The following is a 15,496-nucleotide window of genomic DNA, read 5'->3' as shown; positions in this document are numbered from 1 at the left end:
TCTGCTCCACCCAGAAGTGCCCAGAGGCACCCCACTCCAGTAAGCCTCGGCCCAAAGGTGTTCAGGGAGTCTGCCTCCACTGACAAGTACCCGGACGCACCTTACTCCACTTAACAAGCCTCCTGCCTGAAGACACTCCATGGGTCAGCACACCCACTGTAACTGCCTTGCTCCTTGGGCCGGGAAGCCCCCTGTGCCATTTCATGCTGGTCTCCTGTGTTACAGTTCTTTCTTTATGTCTCCTGGGTCTAGAAGGTTCTCAGCACGGGAACACCAGGTCCAGAGGATGGGTTCTGCTGTCATCTCCTCTTTTTGGTAGTGAGGTCCCCCCTTTCTGCCTCTGGGATCATTTTAAGCGTAGTAGGATGGCAAAACTGACCAGTCCGCTTGCTAGGGTTCTATACACCTTATCAACATGGCCCCACCCCCACAGTGAAGAAGTCCTTGGTCTTGCAAAATTCAGTCATGCGATCTCTGACATCATGTGTATCACCAGAGCCATATTTTCCAACTACTGATCCTTCTTTTTTGTTCCCAACTTTCGCATTCCAGTCGCCAGTGGTTATCAGTGCATCCTGATTGCATGTTCAGTCAAATTCAGACTCCAGAAGTTGGTAAAAATCTATAATTTCTTCATCTTTGTATTTATTGGTTGGTGTGCACATTTGAATAATAGTTGTATTAACTGGTCTTCCTTGTAGGCATATGGGTATTATCCTATCACTGACAGCGTTGTACTTCAGGGTAAATCTTGAAATGTTCTTTTTGACAATGAAAGCAATGCCATTCCTCTTCAAGCTGTCATTCCTGGCATAGTAGACCATATGACTGTCTGGTGCTCAATGACCAGTACCAGTCCATTTCAGCTGACTAATGCCTAGGATACCGATATTTATGTGTTCCATTTCATTTTTGATGATTTCCAATTTTCCTAGATTCATACTTCATACAATCCAGATTCCAATTATTAATGGATGTTTGCAGCTGTTTATTCTCATTTTGAGTCATGCCACATCAGCAAATGAAGGTCCGGAAAGCTTGACTCCATCCATGTCATTAAGGTCAGCTCTACAGATAACACAACCTTGGTTGCTGAAACTGAAGAGGACTTGAAACACTTGTTGATGAAGATCAAAGACCACGGCCTACAATGTGGATTACACCTCAGCATAAAGAAAACAAAAATCCTCACAACTGGACCAATAAGCAACATCGTGATAAACAGGGAAAAGATTGAGGTTGTTAAGGATTTCATTTTATTTGGACCCACAGTCAACCCATGGAAGCAGCAGTCAAGAAATCAAAAGACGCATTGCATTGGGAAAATCTGTTGGAAAAGACCTCTTTAAAGTGTTAAAAAGCAAAGCTGTCACCTTGAAGACTAAGGTGTCTCTGACCCAAGCCATGGTGTCTTCAATTGCCGCATATGCATGCAAAAGCTGGACAATGAATAAGGAAGACTGAAGAAGAATTATGCCTTCAAATTGTGGTATTGGCAAAGAATATTGAATATACCATGGACTGCCAAAAGAACAAACAAGTCTGTCTTGGGAGAAATGCAACCAGAATGCCCCCTAGAAGCGAGGATGGCGAGACTGTGTCTCACATACTTTGGATATGTTATCAGGAGGGATCAGTCCCTAGAGAAGGACATTGTGCTTGGTAACGTAGAGGGTCAGTGAAAAAGAGAAAAACCTTCACTGAGATGGATTTACACAGTGGCAGCAACATTGGGCTCAAGCATAGCAACAATTGTGAGGATGGCACAGAACCGGGCAGTGTTTTGTTCTGTTGTGCATAGAGTCACCCTGAGTCAGAACAACTCCTACAAGGCTGCCATTCACCTTATTTGCATTATTAGCAAGCTATCCAATCCTCTTGGTGGGCCACAAGCACCTCATTTATGTAGTCCCACCCACTCATTTGGTGGTAATTACAAGACCCTGGCAAAAAAGGCCGTATAAAAGTGATCTGTTGCACTGCAGACCACCTCCTGACTTTTCTAGCCGTGGTTCTTTCATACTTGCAGGATAATTCTCTCCCCCACAATTATTTTACCAGTCTAAATCAGTCATTAACAATTAGCCATTCAGTAGGACAAAAAGTCCTCAGGGTGAGGTTACTCAGGCACCAACCATTCAGGTCTGCTACAGGTATCCATCTGACCTGGTCAGGTTCTTCAAAAGTCATCTCGGCTTCACCCTTTCGGGTGTCTGACAAAATTTAACTGAGAAAAGATTCCCTTGCTCTGAGCCTCACAAAGTATCAGCATAGCAAAACCTTTAAGGAACTTTAGGTTCAGCCACTGTATTCCAGTGCAGCCTCACCTCCCTCTTAGTCCGCTCTTTCATACTTACAGCTTCTACAAGTAGTTTTACAACCACAGTTAATCCTTCCTGCAGTCAGAACTCACAGCTGAATTATATAATCCTCTCAGCATTTTTCTCCACCCTCTCGTCCCCAGACCCATCAGGAAAAGAGGAAGCTATTCAGTGGGGATCTTCCTTTGTCTCCCTCATTTTGAGTGTAAGCAAACCCATGAAAGTGTATAAATCAGCTACTTCATGCAGTTATCTCCCCCCATTTTTCATAGCCAATTTTTAAATTGCCTGTGTCTGTCAATCCAGTTGGAAAATTTGGCCTTGGGGATAGAAACAATGCCAGAGTTCGAATGATAGAATTTTGCAAGACCAACAACTTCTTCATTGCAGATACCTTCTTTCACCAGCATAAACTGCGACTATACACATGGACCTCGCCAGATGGAACACACAGAAATCAAATTGACTACATCTGTGGGAAGAGACGATGGAAAAGCTCAATATCATGGCCGACTGTGGAACAGACCATCAATTGCTCATATGCAAGTTCAAGCTGAAACTGAAGAAAATCAGAGCAAGTCCGCGAGAGCCAAAATATGACCTTGAGTATATCCCACCTGAATTTAGAGACCATCTCAAAAATAGATTTGACGCATTGAACACTAGTGACCACAGACCAGACGAGTTGTGGAATGACATCATGGACATCATCCATGAAGAAAGCAAGAGGTCACTGAAAAGACAGGAAAGAAAGAAAAGACCAAGATGGATGTCAGAGGAGACTCTGAAACTTGCTCTTGAGCGTCGAGCAGCTAAAGCAAAAGGAAGAATTCATGAAGTGAAAGTACTGAACAGAAGATTTCAAAGGGCCTCTCAAGAAGACAAAGTATCATAATGACATGTGCAAAGAGCTAGAGATGGAAAACCAAAAGGGAAGAACACGCTCAGCGTTTCTCAAGCTGGTAGGAGAAACATTCAGAATCCATAGTACATTGAAATAAACACGTAAACCCTTTTTAAAACATTCCAGTTTCATATTCTCTCCTCCACCCCTTGACTATCTTCCCATTCAATTGAGTATGGCCTTGGGCCTCTGGCTGGGTGGAACCACAAAACCCTGGCCACCTATCAATCATCTTATTTAACCGACCTGGTTTTTGCCCCAATCCTCTCCAGATGTGGCTTTTCTCCCCTCTCCTGCTGCATAATATCTCCTTTCACCCATTACAAGTAACGACAACCAAAGCAGCCATCTAAGAATCAAAAATTTCACTTCCCGTGCCCCTTTGTTCTTTCTCTTGCAATGTCCCAGGCTTCCATGAGTTTGGAGCCATTGCAGTGAATCCCATTTCTGGCACCAACTGTAAAAATGGAGTAGTGGTGACTTCTGACCTCTTTGTCTCACTTCACAAGGGGAAAGAGAATCAAAATCAACATTAGCCCAAGGCTGATTCCTATGAAGCAGAAATCAGACATACCTCCACTCTCCAACCTTTTTACTAGCTCTGACACTAGCTGTCCCTCCCGCAGCACTTTCTACTTCTCTGCTGGGTTCAGTAATTCATGGCGATAGCCACACAGACCATAGTCACAGTTATGGCATTTTATAAGAGAAGTAACAGGTTACAATTCGGGATACAGTTCTTCGATCAAAATAGCCTCTTCTTAGCCATGCCTGCAGGCAGGCCTCTCTCTGGCCCCTCAGCCCCTCGGCCCAGCCTCTGCTTTGCTTGGGCAAGTATTATAGAGGTCTTTGTTGTTGTTGTTATTGTTAGGTGCGGCAAGTCACTTCTGACTCATAGTGACCCTATAGGACAGACAACTGTCCCATATTCCGTGGAGTGGCTGGTGGATTGGAACTGCTGACCTTTTTGGTTAGCAGCCGATTTCTTAACAACTATGCCACCAGGGCTCCACAAAGCCCTTTAGCTCCGCCAATAAATGTTCAGAGGCACCCCACTCCACCAGTAAGCCTCGGCCCAAAGGCGCTCAATTCTCTCGCTCTCTGGGTCAATGAGCTAGCTCTGCCAGCAGGTGCCCAGAGGCACCCCACTTCACCAGCAAGCCTCCTGCCCAAAGGCACTCAGCTCTCCAGCTCTCTGGGTGAGCACACCCACCATAACTGCCTTGCTCCATGGCCTAGGAAGCCCCCTGTGCCATCTCATACCAGTCTCCTGTGTTACAGCTCTCTCTCTGTCTCCTGGGTCTAGGAGGTTCTCAGCACAGGCACTCCAGGTCCAAAGGATATGCTCTGCTCCCATCACTTCTTCTTGGTAGTGAGGTTCCCCTTTTCTGCCTCTGGGATGGCTCATTTTAAGCCCAGCAGGATGGCAAAACTGACCCCCTTGGTAGGGTTCCGTGTACTTTATTTGTATGTTCCCACCCCCACAAGGGTGCTGTGCACCTTATTTGTATTATTAGCAAGCCATCCAATCCCCTTGGTGGTCCTCAAGCACCTCATTGGTATAGTCCCACCCATTGATTTGGTGGGAGTTAAAAGACCATGGCCAGAAAGGCCATATAAAAGCAATCCATCACACTGCAACATTCATGACATTAATGCACCTGTAACCCTGGTGGCATAGTGGTTAAGTGCTATGGCTGCTAACCAAAAGGTCGACAGTTTGAATCCACCAGGCACTCCTTGGAAACTCTATGGGCCAGTTCTACTGTGTCCTATAAGGTCACTATGAGTTGGAATCCACTCGACGGCAATGGGTTTGGTGTTTTGGTTTTTTTTTTTTTTTGGTTAGTATAAAGCGGGGATCTAATTTTATCTTTTTCCACGTAGAACCCCATGGTTCTAGCTTCATTTATTGAACAAAACCCTCTTTTCCCCACTGATTTGTAATGACAACACCATTATGAAGAAGTTCTGGGCACTCTCTTCTGATTCGTTGATCTATTTCTCTATCTCTGCCCTAGTACCAAACTGTTTGAACTATTATTGCTATATTCTTTGTTGTGGTATCTGGTAGGGCAAGATCTACACTATGTTCTTCAGAATTGTCTTCATTATTTTGGTCTTTGCTCTTCCATGGGGATTTTAAGATCAGTTTGAATGACCAGGTCAGGCAGAATCTTGAACACCATGTCGTGGTCAGTTTCAAGGAGAGAAATGACACGGTCAGCTTTTCATTTTTTAATCACTCACAAAGCTGTATGGGGATTATATTTGAGAGAATCAGACAGGAGGCAGAAAAAAAAAAAAGTATAGCAGCTGAGACCAGTTAGTGACAAGATAGGTGTGAAAAATCTGGGGTCTTTGGTGATTGTGTATGGTCAATAGAAGAAGTAAGAAGAGAAAAGGCAAATCATAGCTGGGAGAAGCCAAGGACAACCCCACATTCCAGGACAGGTTATTTAGTGAACAGCAGTACCTCCAGCCAAGGGTGGAATTACAAGAGAAAGAGGTACTAGGCTCAACTTCCACTGTGTTGAATCTGGGGTACCTTAGGGAAGTTTAGATGGAAGTATCATGGATATAAAGGTCTTGGCAAAAAGAGAGTATAGTAAAGATTTAAGAGTCATCAGCATATCTGTTGTGGTTAAAATAAAAAAACAGGAGCTAAAGAGAGAGGCCTGTGCAGACAGTACCTGCATGAGGGGTTGTTAGAGGATAAGGAGCCCATGAAGGAGACAGAGTGGTAGCAATTGAAGAAGCACAAGGCGAAGCAGGGAAGCGTGACATCACAGACACACAGGAAATAGAACATTTCAAGAAGGAGTGAATCAGATGCCAAGGGCTCTGGTGAGAAGAAGACCTATGAGTGTTCATTGGCTTTGTAAAAGGTATGTCACTGGAAGTGTCGTTAGATACAGAAACCAGATTTTAGTGACTTGAATAGTGAATAAGAGGAGCAGAAACGGAGCAACACGGAACATAGACACTCTGAGGAAGTGTGACTGGCTGGGAGGAAGACCTTATTTTACAGAAAAGAGACTGGAGTGTGTTTAAAGGATGGAGGAGGAGCCAGAAAGAGAAGGGGAAATTGATGGAGTAAATTCTCAAGAGGAGACAGGTAGGGTTGGAGAGGAGGGATTGGCCTTGACCGAAGGAGGCCCCCACTTCCCAGGACTGGCAGGAAGGAAGGTGACTAGAGGTACTTGTAGTGACTGCAAGGATGGAAGTGAAGGAGATTAAGCCTGACAGCCACAGCTTTCTCACTGAAGTGGAGAGTGACATCATTTGAAAGGGAGGATGTCTCTGAGTTGAACAGGAGGCTTAAAGAGAGAGGTCATATGTGGTAATAGTTGTTGAGGGGAACAATGGAGAAAGTTGACCAAGGCCTAATAAAGGGATTGATGGTACAGCTTTAGTGAAATGAAGGAGAAGGTGAGTGTGCAGAGTAGGGTGTGGAGGGAGAATAGCTGGAGGTGAGACAACTAGTGGGAAATGAGAATTTAGCTGGGAGCAGGAATTCAAAGCTAGAGATAATGTAAGCTTTCTTGCCTCGTGAATCTTCAGAAATACCAGCAGGGAGCTGGACTTCCACAGTTCACAGGCTTTGGACGTTAACATAGAGATGACCCAAGCCAGTTGAAGGACATGGGAACCCTTAGGTCACTTGTAGATGTACAAGTTCTTGTGGTCGAGGATCTGGAGCTCTGGATGGACCTCATGCTTCATAGGCCTCCAGGAAAGTTCCCAAGCATGGCCTGGCAGCAATCACTTTGATTTGCTCTGCATTTGACACGTTCTGCGGAAGGTGGCTAAGCCCCTGTGTGGATGCCCTGTTTCCATCACTGATATGTAATCCAGGTACCCAGAGCTAGGCTAACAGCTGGGGCCACCTCGCTTAAGGCCTCCCTGCCCAAGATACAGAAACTATAAACAGTACAACAGTAGTCAGGACCGTGCCCCTCAAGGTGTGATTGTGATGTGGACAGCATGAAGGATTCGTGGACTCTTACTTCAGTGTCTATGGATTGTGTGCAGTGGGATTAGTGACCCCCAACTCCCTGGCTCTAATGACCTCCTGTTGGCACCATGGCTGGGGCTAAGGGGTTATGGCAATAATCATGATAATAAAATAAATATAAATGCTCTCTATACACATTATTTTGTTGACTCCTCCCAACAACCTGCAAGGCAGGTTTAATTATTCTCATTTTTCAGATAAGAAAACTGAGGCTCAGGAAATAAGTACACTCTCTAAGGTCATCCAGCTTGTAACTGACAGTCCTGCGATCTGAATCCTTGCCTATCTAACTGCTCTCCCTAATTAAATAAAAAAGCCAAATTAAATACCTCCTCAAATAAGCTCTTAGAGCCCTGGAGGCACAGTGGTTAAGAGCTATGGTTGCTAACCCAAAGGTTGGCAGTTCAGGTCCACCAGTTGCTCCTTGGAAACCCTATGGGGCAGCTCTATTCTGTCCTGTAAGGTCCCAATGAATCAGAATTGACTCGATGGCAGTAGGTTTGGTTTTTAATAAGCTCTCAGTCTCTGTTTGTTGAACGAAAGGGTGGAGAACAGAAGGTGTCTATAGAAGGGCACTGTGGTAAGGGCACTGGTCTTAGAGTCAGAAGGCATACTTTGAAGTCTCAACTCTATCACTTACTAGCTGGATAGCCTTAGGTAACTCATGTCATGGGGAAATGGGGGGCCAGGCTGGTCCCCATATCTATCTATGGCACTCTCCCTTTGGCTCTATATTAAACAGTGGGGCTGTGCCTGGTCACTGGGCACTGTACAGCAGGACACATGGTCATTGTAATGGTTTGAATTGTGTCCCCAAGAAATATGTGTCAACTTGGTTAGGCTATATGTGGTGGTCTTCCCTTTTGTGATTTTGCTATGTATTATAAATCATAATCTCTGCCTGTGGTTAAAAGGATTAGGGTGGGATATAACACTCTTGCTCAGATCACTTCCCTGATCTAATGTAAAGGGAGTGTCCCTGGGGTGTGGCCCGCACTACCTTTTATCTCTCAAGAGATAAAAAGGAAGGGAGGTGAGCAGAGAGACATAGGGACCTCATACCACCAAGAAAGCAGCACTGGGAGCAGAGCACATCCTTTGGACCTTTGAGGCTCCTGTGCTGAGATACTCCCAACCAAGGGAAGACTGATGCATCACAAAGACCTTCCTCCAGAGCCAACAGAGAGAGAAAGCCCTCCGCTGGAGCTGATGCCCTGAATTTGGACTTGCAGCCTACTTGACTGTGAGAGAATAAACTTCTCTTTGTTAAACTGATCAACTTGTGGTATTTCTGTTACAGCAGGACTAGATGACTAAGACAGCCATCCTGATAGTTATCAGCTCTGGGAGCTGATTTGAGGGAGAGGGCTTATATCTAATGAGTAGGAAGAAATTGAGGTCATATGAACCTTGCCTAGTCTATGACAGCCAGGCCAGGTGTTCACCCTAAACACAGGGCCGCCACCCCTGGTCCTCTGCAGAGCTACCTGCCACCATTACTCCCATGATTGCTCTCTGTCTTTGCTTTGTTCACAGGCCCCTCTGCTGGCTCCAGTTCTGCAAGGTTCAGCCGGAGGCCCACCTGTCCTGATGCATCTGTTGCTGGCAGCCTCCCCACACCCCCGGTCCCAAGACACAGGAAGAGCCACAGCTTGGGCAACAAGTGGGTGACTGAACAGATCCTTTCCAAGGGCTTTAGATCAGATTGAGCTGAGGGGTGTGGCCTAAAGGAATGCTGGGAAATACTAGCCAGCTGGGCCCTTTCCCCTACCCCATGCTGGGAGTTGCTGATGGGGGCACTTGGTATCCCTGGCTGTTACTCGCTCTTGAGACTGGCATAGGCTCAGAAGAGAGCTGAGGGCAGCTGCAGCAGAGCACGCTTCATACTACTGACATGTATCAGTAGCCAGTTGAGGAAGAATGCCAAGGATGGAAACAACAGCGAAATTCCAGAAAGTTTGCCCAAGCTCAGTCAGTGACTCCTTTGTGGAAAAACCCCAAGTCTAGTGGACACGGGGTGACTGTCATCTAGGCCACCATTAGGTGTCTCATGTCTTGTGAGTTCAGAGTCTCTCTGCTTGCCAGTTGCCACAGAAGGACTGCAGTGAATCTACTGAGCCATCCAATCTGGTGGGGCTGACGGCTGGTAGACGTGTGTGGGTCCTCAGTATTGCTAGGGGGCAGACATGCCTGTGTCCTCAGGGCATTGGGCACAGGTTCCTGAACATGTCTGTCCCTCCCTCCCTCCCTCTCCACTTCCTTCCTTCTTTCCACCATGACACAAGCCTTGGCCCACTCCAGGCTGGCCCTGGAGGATCTCACAGGCTGGAGGAGGGCAGTAATTGCTCTCCCAGCATTCAGCACTTTGTCCGCTAGGTCCTTTGCTGCTGCCCTGCCAAGCATTATCGCCTTGAGTCCCTGTGCAGGTCTCTGAGGTAGGTATTACTGGTATATACATTTTAAGAACGAATCCAGTGAGGTTCAACAAGTTGAAGTACCTTACCATGGTGAGTGAGCATTGGAGCAAGGATTTGGACCAGGTGCGTGTGACTTCAGAACCAGGCCAGCTGACTACAGGATGATGCCGTCCGTTCACTTGAGCAGCCTCTGTCAGCCACAAGCGCAGCCCTACCATAACTGTCCAGGGAGACAGGCAGGGCAAGTACCATTATCCCCATTTAACATGTGGAGAAACTGCAGTTCAGAAGAATAATGTGACTTGCCCAAGGTCACGCGGATGGTAGTGGCAGAGCCGGGCCTTGGACTGTGGCTCCAGGTAGACGTCTTTGTCCTGCAGCTGCCCCATCTGCTCAGGCCCCCAGGGCAGGTAGAACCACCGTTACTCCCTAGATAAGGAGCTTCGCCTTCTCTCTTCTTTCCCTTTTCCAGTATGATGTGTCAGTTGAGTGTAGTTGAGAGTAAAAGTGCGACATTCCCATCGGAGAAAGCAAGGCACCTACTGGACGACAGCGTCCTAGAGTCCCGCAGCCCCCGCAGGGGCCTCACACTCACCTCCTCTGCTGTCACCAATGGACTCTCCCTAGGTAAGCGTCTCTGGCCTGCACACGACAGGCGGGTGGGCCCGTGAGCCCTGCGTGTGCTCCATGTCTGTCTCTGTGTGGCTGTGCAATGCCCAGTGGTGCCATCACCGTGGGGAACCCAGTGACACCTCATTCCACACAGAGAAGCCCAGAGTCAGGGAAGCCTTCCCCTTCCTGGCTTTGTAGGCTTCATGAAGAGCCCTGGAGTTTGTCTCCATCCAATTGGCAGTCCCTGGGTGTGGCAGACAGGTGGAAGCCTGCTTAGCCTGATCAGCCGGAGACACAATTGAGACTGGTTGTCATAGGTTGACAACTCCTAAAGCCTGGGTGCTGCCCAGAGGGGCTGCTGACCTTGGGTCCCAGGGCCCTGCAGGCAAAGCAGGAGAAGCTGCTTCAGGACAGCAGTTGGAGTGGGCTCAGATGCCACCAGGTTCTCACCTATGTATTTGTCGTCACACTGAGAAGCCAGAATTAGGGAAAATGAGAAATTGATCTTCCAGGGTGAAATTGCATTTCTGAGCTTTAGCCAGAAATAGTGTTGACATCAATGGAAAGGACAGAAACTGCTGCTGAGGCTAGGATGGGAAGAAGATGAAGTGAAAACTGAGGGTGGCATTGAGCTCTGGTCACAGACAGACTCCCAGCAGTGCCCAGGCCAACTGAGGGAAAGTGGGCCCACCCAGTCGTCATTGCCGGCAGCCAAGTGCACTCTCTAACAGTATTCCCTTTCTGTGCTTCTGTGGTCTGCATGTCTGTGTGTCTGTCTGCCTCCCTTAACAGGGGGTCCTCCCTGGGCTGGTGGTGGGTTAGACAGTTGTCAAGCTGGGAGTTTGATCTGGTGAGGACTGTAGGATAGAGGTGACATGAGCATGGGGGACAGGAGGACAGGCAGGAACCTCATGTCCCACGGTCCTGTCAAGTTAGACCAGTCTCAGAGGCCGTAGGCAATAACACTCCAGAGGGCAGCTGTCCACCTTCCATCTCTGGAGGAAGTCATCCTATTTGGATCCAGTGAGGATGTGTAACAGCTGAGGACAGTGCCTCCCATGGCTCCTAGATGCACCTTGGCACAAGAGGTCTGGGTTTGGGAAAGGCTGGGTTAATCAAAGATAAGCAGGCTTCTCAGAGATTTTAACATGCTCATGTGCATTACAAATCCTCCCAGACGTCATTAGAGTCTGCAGTGTTCCCACATTATTTGGCCGTGGAACCCTTTTTCCTTGGAGTGCCCTATGGGACAGGGGCTCTATGGAACCCACTCTGGGAAATTCCAGCTGAAGAGCTTTCAGCTGGGAAGCAGAACAGTGGTCTTACGTCCAGGAAACTTTCTGAGCTGTGCCTGAGTCCAGGGCTTGCTATTCCTAAGACAGAAAACTGAATCAGATGCTGTCTAGTATCCAAGCGGGAGATCACAAGATTGTTTGGTTCTCGGCTCCTCAAGTTAGAAAACCCAAAATGTTTTTCTGTTTGGAGCTGAAAGCACTGGAGCAAGCTGCTGTGTGTACATGCGCACTTGTCGAACTTAACTAGGCCTGTTTCCTATGCTGTAATGAGGGCCATGGCTCCGACTGATTTCCAGGGGCCTGAGGCCTTCTGCCTTTCCCTTTCCCACTGCCGGCAGGTGGCCCAGGCAAAGAGCACTGAACAAGGAGCCCCTGAGGCCTGAGGGAGAGTACAAAGGCCTCCCCTGTTGCTTGCGTGACAGGAGGAAATCTCTCTTCTGTCCTTGGCCTTGGAGAGCCCCTGAGAAGCAGGGCATCTTAGCCCCATCCGAGCAGGCCTGGGGGAGGAGCAGGACAGTGGAATTGAGACCCTCTCTGTCCGTCTACACTGACCAAGGTTCTGAAGGGGCCCTCGCTGAGGTTTCTGTCTGATACTAGGTGACTGCACTGTGGCCAGTGTCTAGTCAGGGCCCTGACCCTTGGAGAGAGAAGTGCTCATTTTTGCCTCTGTCCTCATCAGTGAGGCCTGTTCTTGTGCTGGCTTCACTTGGGCCAGAGGGAGGCAGTGGTGGGGCCAGGCCAGGCCAAGACAGAGCCTGAGGACCCAGATCATACTAGGCCAGTGGGCAGGCAGCTGCTTCTGGGGATGGTGGGAAGGGAGTGGAGGTCCCACCTGTGAGCAGCTTTTGTGGGATGGACTGGTTCTTTCACCCCTCTAAGTGCACCGTCAGAAACAGCAGCAGCAAAACTGGTCATGTTGATGTCCACAGAGACAGGAAGCTGCTTCTCCAGCACTTCTGTGAGTGTACGGGCATGGGCCTGGGGACCTAGGCAAATGGGCACCCCCAGGGTCAGCCCCTCTTCTGAGAGGCCACCATGCTCATTGATCTGTGTTCCTTTTTCAGGCAGTAGTGAGAGCTCAGAGTTTAGTGAAGAAATGTCTTCAGGGCTGGAAAGGTGAGTGTGGCCTCAGCTCAGTCTCCCTCCCAGGGGAGGTGCTCAGGGCTCAAAGAAGCTGAAAACAGTCTCTGGGTAGGGACAGGTCTCCCCAGCCAACCTCACTGGCCCAGCCTCAGGTGAGGGCTGCTCTGTGGCCTCTCAGCTTGGCCTGGGGGTGGGTGTGGGGAGGAAGGAAGCACAAGGTGGGCCTGGTGGTGAGGGGTCCCAGCCTCCATGCTCTGAGCCACCCCACTCCTTATCTCAGCCCAGAGCCAGTGCAGAAGCCTGAAGCCAGTGACTTCTTCCTTGGGCCACGCAGCAGGAGGAGACCTTGGAGCAAATTTGGTCCCAAATATGGGTTCCTGAAACCAAAAGCCTGAGACTCAGCCTGGTCTTGAGATGGGCACGTGGCTCCACCTGGTGGGGCCTGAGAGTGTTGTATCCACATGACCCCAGGCCTTGTGCTGTGGCTCCACATGCATTTTTTGAGTGTCCACCCCACGAGGCACTGGTGACAGTGAGGTGGTCGCGGCTGCCCTGTGCCTTTGTGGATCCCTTGCCAGGGCGTGGTTCCTGGAGAGCCTGTCTGCTCCAGCCTCAGGAATTCACCCACTGCATATGCATGTACTGGTGCTTTCTCTGAGCCAGGTACCTGATGGCCTGTGAGAAGACAGGGGACACCGTGAATAGGGTACTCCCACAGCTGCAGCACTGGGGAGGTAAAGGTGAAGCGCAGCAGTGTGGTGGCTCTAGGCCTTAGGAGAAAAAAAACTTAGGAGAGACAGGGAGAAATGCAGTGACCCTGAGTGTCAGGGAGAGGCAGGTCTGCCCTGTCCTGAGGGCAGCGCCTTCACTAACACCTAGGCCCTCTGCACACGGGCACACATGCACACTCTCACACATGTACAGTTGCACACTCACATCATATATGTGTAAGTGCACACACTGTCATATTTGCACAGTCACACATGTATATACTCACACATGCTTGCACATGTATGCACACTCATCCATACACATTCACACGTGTGCATACTCTCAAGTATACACATGCACATATTCACATACATACATGTGTGCACACTCTTTTATACATGCTCTCAAACACATATACACTCAAACATACACATGCATTCCATTGGTGCTTAAGCCTTCTGTACCCTTGGGTCCCCATGATCATGAAATGACCAAAGATGTAAATCCTGCCTAACAGATCCTCACAGGGCACAGGGGCTTACCATGATAGTAACTAATGTTTGTCGAGTGTTCACTGTGGGCCAGGCACTGTCTCACATGCATCGTCTCAGACAGTCCTCCACAGTCGCTATTCATATTCTCTTGTTATATGCACATAGAAAGGCTGAGAGGTGACATGACTTGTCCTGCCTCACACTTATCTAGTAAGTGGCAGAGCTGACCCAAATCTATCTCCCTGACAACCAAGCCTGCCTCTTCATCACTGTGCTCCACAGCCACTTCCAGAGGATAAGCTGTGTGGGCTACAAGTTAGGCCTGCAGCTGTATCATGGAGGGCCAATCCATCAGTCTGTCCATGTGGAGCCCAAGGTGGAGGGATGGAAAAGGATGCTGTGAGCCTTCAGAGGCTCTTACCATCTGGCCCCAGTGCAGGACTCCTGGAGGAATATTTGCTCTGTTCCCATTTGAAGCTCAGACAGATAGGCCAAACTATTCTTACTTTGGGGGCACCCCAGCCGTAGGGGTGAGGACCAGACAGCCACCAGGGGCAGACTCCAGAACCAGTGACCAAACATTTGTCTTTTCTCAGCGCCAGTCAGGAGATTCCTGGGTAGACTCTGAGAAAAGAGGGCTTACAGGCGAGACAACATCTCCCAGGGCACAACCAAAGAGGGGTCATCAGATGAAAAACTCAGTTACAGTGGCAAGATCCTGAATATCAACTAGACCAGGACCTATTCATTCATTCATTGGCTCATTCATTTATTCAATAGCTGTTTATTAAGCAACTACTCCCTGTCAGGCGCCATGCTAGTTACTGGGAATGTAACAGATACGGTTCCTGCTAAGTACCTACGTCTGAGAAGGAAAATGGTGATAGAGAATTCTTTGCTCCATGGAGATGATGGTGTACTTAATTCAGTAATGAACGTTGTAAGCTATAGCGTTTCTATTTTTCTCTCTTTTATTTACAATGTAGCATTTAGATTCACTATCCATCCGGATGTGTATAGTATGTGCCTTTTGGGTGGGATCTCCTCCAAGCACTGGTCTGATAACCAACTCTTCTGTGCACTCAGAAGCCCAGCCTGCCCCCAGCAGCCTTTGGACCCATCATGCAGTAAGAATGCTGTTTCTCATTCACTTGAGACCTAGCTCCTGGCCCAACCCCTCCTTGCTGAGGGGAGCAGGAGGCTTTGGGAGATGCCAGTGGGGCTATGATGGCCCTTCCAGCCCCTTCCCAGACTCAAGGCAGTCCTGACGTTCTAGGTGCCCACTGCCCCTTTGCCTGCCAACTCCTGTGACACCCCGACAAGTCTCCATTTCAATCTTGTACTAGCCCCTGTTCATGTTCACCAGAAAGAGCCCACCCTCTCAAAGCGTGTGAGCATTCTAGACTTCACTGAGTACTCCATGGGTGAGTTGGAGGGGAGGATTTACCTCACATACCTTGTGGTGAAACAGCTTGAAAATCTTCACTAGACTATTGCTGTTTTCTTTCACAGTTCAGTGACCTTCAATTTGCCACCTGGGGCTCATTTATTCCTAACTTTTCCCCACCCAACAATCGGCTCTGCTGGGTTCTCCCTTTACCCTCTAGTTCTCCCCCAACTCAGATTGCTTCCGCTCTATAA

At 48.5% G+C, this 15,496-nt stretch overlaps 1 protein-coding gene across 11 annotated transcripts in view; it reads left to right on the top strand.

Annotated features, from left to right (window-relative positions):
• Positions 1–15,496, top strand: part of RALGPS1 (Ral GEF with PH domain and SH3 binding motif 1) — a 407,684-nt gene that overhangs the window by 365,037 nt on the left and 27,151 nt on the right. For 8 of the 11 annotated variants that reach the window (XM_064291416.1, XM_064291415.1, XM_064291413.1 and 5 more), the window contains 3 exons: positions 8,780–8,906; positions 10,133–10,287; positions 12,632–12,683. In XM_064291416.1, the coding sequence (XP_064147486.1) occupies positions 8,780–8,906; positions 10,133–10,287; positions 12,632–12,683 (334 nt within the window). The other 3 variants (XM_064291419.1, XM_064291418.1, XM_064291417.1) reach the window with 3 other exon arrangements.

This window comes from Loxodonta africana, chromosome 9, assembly GCF_030014295.1.
Source record: "Loxodonta africana isolate mLoxAfr1 chromosome 9, mLoxAfr1.hap2, whole genome shotgun sequence".
Lineage (NCBI taxonomy): Eukaryota > Metazoa > Chordata > Mammalia > Proboscidea > Elephantidae > Loxodonta > Loxodonta africana.
Note: the sequence above shows the minus strand (reverse complement) of the source record. Positions and strands in the feature narration are given on the sequence as shown.